This window comes from Cucurbita pepo, unplaced genomic scaffold (genome assembly GCF_002806865.2).
Source record: "Cucurbita pepo subsp. pepo cultivar mu-cu-16 unplaced genomic scaffold, ASM280686v2 Cp4.1_scaffold002084, whole genome shotgun sequence".
NCBI classification, from domain to species: domain Eukaryota; kingdom Viridiplantae; phylum Streptophyta; class Magnoliopsida; order Cucurbitales; family Cucurbitaceae; genus Cucurbita; species Cucurbita pepo.
The window spans coordinates 78-3,327 of NW_019648177.1; the positions used below are offsets into that span (position 1 = coordinate 78).

General features: G+C 37.6%; 1 protein-coding gene across 1 annotated transcript; it reads left to right on the top strand.

Annotated features, from left to right (window-relative positions):
- Positions 1-953: 953 nt before the first annotated feature.
- Positions 954-2,655, top strand: LOC111786594 (vacuolar iron transporter 1-like). The gene is made up of 4 exons (XM_023666828.1): positions 954-1,297; positions 1,375-1,460; positions 2,069-2,183; positions 2,268-2,655. The coding sequence occupies exons 1-4, from the start codon at positions 1,056-1,058 to the stop codon at positions 2,563-2,565; spliced, it is 741 nt and encodes a 246-aa protein (XP_023522596.1). The 5' UTR covers positions 954-1,055; the 3' UTR covers positions 2,566-2,655.
- Positions 2,656-3,250: the final 595 nt, after the last annotated feature.

The window sequence follows — 3,250 nt, forward strand, 5'->3', positions numbered from 1 at the left end:
ACATCAAACTATTTAACTATTACAGTTTCTTTTTCTATTTATCATGCCATATACTAAACATATAACTCATTAAATATCATCATTACCCTTTTAAATGATGTAATAGAAAGAGGTTTTCGCACCCTTATACTTTGTATACTTGTAAAAAAAATGTTTCGTTCCCCTGGCTCTAATACAATTTGTAAAAAAAAGATTTCTACTCTTATAAGAATATTTTGTTCCATTATGAGATCTCAAATAAAGGCATCATAAATAATTAATTAATATAATAATATGGGTGAAATATATATAGCACAAAAAGATTCGATTCCAAAAGGTTTAAAGTTTTATGAGCCAAACAGAACAAACAGCAGGTAGCCAATCCACTACCCACTGTGGTCACACTTACACCCTTTCATTATACACTACTTTTCCCCACTCCACTCTCTCCCAATCTTTTTCACCATCAATTTTTTTTTTTTAAAAAAAAAATAATAATAATATATTTCTTTATTTAAAAAAAATAAATAAATGATTTTAATCAATTAATTTATTCGAAAAAGAAAAAGAAAAAGAAAAAGAAAAAGAAAAAGAAAAAAAAAAGAAAAAGAAAGGTTTAATTTGGTAATAATTTGGAGTGGGTTTTTGGTCCTGAAAATGGCAGGGCTTGTGTGTAGCACACGCCTTAAGCTTATGATTTAAGGCTTGTGGGTAGCACACGCCCGCCCAGTGGAGCCTCTGCCTAACATTTTCATCTCTTCAATTTCTTACTCAAATGATTCTAACCCAATCGGTTCAGTTTTCATTTTTCTACCCAATTAGTAGATATCTCAACCAAATTTGTAAGATATTTGTTACCATAAATCTAACCACATACCAAAATTAATTCCTTCTACTTAAGAAAATGTGTCATTAACATTATTTTTTGAGTTTCAATTTATTTTTTACAACTTTTCTTCTCTTTAAAACAGAGAGATCCAGTCCCATCTCTGCACACCACACCTTTTCTGCTATAAATCTGACCATTTTCTTGCTTTTTCTTCACACCCACTTCCCCATTTCCTTCCAGCACCATAATGGGGGAAGCTGCTGCCTCCTTAGACCCTGAGAAGCAGAGGCTTCTCATCCAACACCATGAGGAGAAGCACTTCATGTCCAGCGAAGTCGTCCGCGACATTATCATCGGTGTCTCCGATGGCCTCACCGTGCCCTTTGCCCTCGCGGCGGGGCTGTCCGGTGCTAATGTTACCTCCAGCATCATCCTCATTGCTGGCATTGCTGAAGTTGCTGCCGGAGCCATCTCCATGGGACTCGGCGGGTATGCAATGTTCCTACATTTTAGTCCTAAAATCCCAAATAACTATGTTAAAAAGGATCAAATTTTTGCATTTTCAGATACCTTGCAGCTAAAAGTGAAGCGGATCATTACATGAGAGAACTGAAGAGGGAACAAGAAGAGGTGATTGAGGTTCCAGACACAGGTAATTTAGCCTTAACTCCCTTTGTTAAGGATAGAAATCACGACTTTTGATTTCTCCAAAACGCCTCTATATATAAAGATGGTATTCTTTACTTATAAACCTATGATTTTCCTCTTAATTAATAAACGTGGGACTACTTCTATAATAACTAAACCTAACAATTCTCTGCTCGAACAAAGTATACCATAGAACCTCACTTGAGGTTTCCTTCTCTGAAGCTGTCGAGCAGTGTCCCCTTAATCGAGGCTTGATTCCTTCTCTAGAGCTCTCGATCAAAGTACACCCTTTGTTCGACACTTGAGTCACCTTTGGCTACATATTCAAGGCTCACAACTTTTTTATTTGACACTTAGGATTCTATTGACGGAGCTGAGATAAGGGTGTGGATCTAATACTATATTAGAAATCACGATTCTCCATAATAGTACGATATTATTCACTTTGAGCCTAAGTTAGTCTTCTCAAAAAGCCTCGTACCAATGTAGATGGTATTATTTACTTATAAACCCATGATCTACTCGACTATTTCTCTCAATAATTTTGAACCTTATTAGTTAATTGCTTATTTAATTATGGATTAAGAGTTAATTGTGATTTAATAATTTCAGAGGCAGCTGAAGTAGCAGATATCTTGGCACAATATGGGGTTGAAGCCCATGAATATGAGCCAGTGGTTGCAGCTCTTAGAAGGAACCCTGAAGCATGGGTTGATTTCATGATGAAGTAAGTAAGGTTTGTTTAAATTCACAAAAAGGGTTTGTTTGAATGATGATGTAAAGTAATTAAGAGTGTTGTTGATGGGCGCAGATTTGAACTGGGTTTGGAAAAGCCAGACCCACAGAGGGCTGTAATTAGCGCAATGACAATAGCGGTGTCGTACATAATAGGAGGGTTGGTGCCGTTGTCGCCATACATGGTGTTCGAGGCAGCTGAAGATGGTGTGGTTGCCTCTGTGATAGTAACCATAATAGCACTGCTAGTGTTCGGGTTTGCAAAGGGGCATTTCACTGGCAATCGTCCCATAATGAGTGCCTTACAAACAGCGTTTATTGGAGCCATTGCATCCGCCGCTGCTTTCCTTATTGCAAAGGCGTTTCGTGTCTAGTTGTTAAGCCTATTATTCCTAATAAAATTTGGCTGTGGCTGTGTAAATGCTCTCTAATGTTTATAAAACAAGCCAATCAATTGATTTCAAAATTTAAAATATGTTTAATATGGTTTATTGTAACCCCCAAACTTAAGATTTGGTCCATGCTCGTTACTTATTACCGTCAAATTTACGGTTCTGAAACGCATTTACTCTTACACATTCTTATAAGGAATGTTTCGTACAATCTCACAAACCGTAACTTTACTGTTTTAAAATGTCTCCTAAGGAGAGGTTTGAATGTTTCGTACGATCTCACAATCTACCCCTTGGGAGCTAGCATCCACGCTAGCACACCATGCAGTGTGTGGCTCTGATACCATTTGTGACAGCTCAAACTCACTAACGCGTCTCTTAGGTAGATGTTTCCACACCCTTATTAAGAATGTTTCATTCCCCTCTCGAATTGACGTGGGATCTCACAATCTACTTCTCTTGGAGGCCCTGCGTATTCGCTAGCACACCACGCAGTATCTGACTCTAATATCATTTGTAACAGCCCAAGACCACTGCTAACAGATGTTGTCCACTTTGGCCCGTTATGTATCACCGTCGACCTTACAGTTTTAAAACACATCTCTTAGGAAGAGGTTTCCACACTTTTACAAATAATATTTCGTTTCATTCTCCAACCGATGTGAGA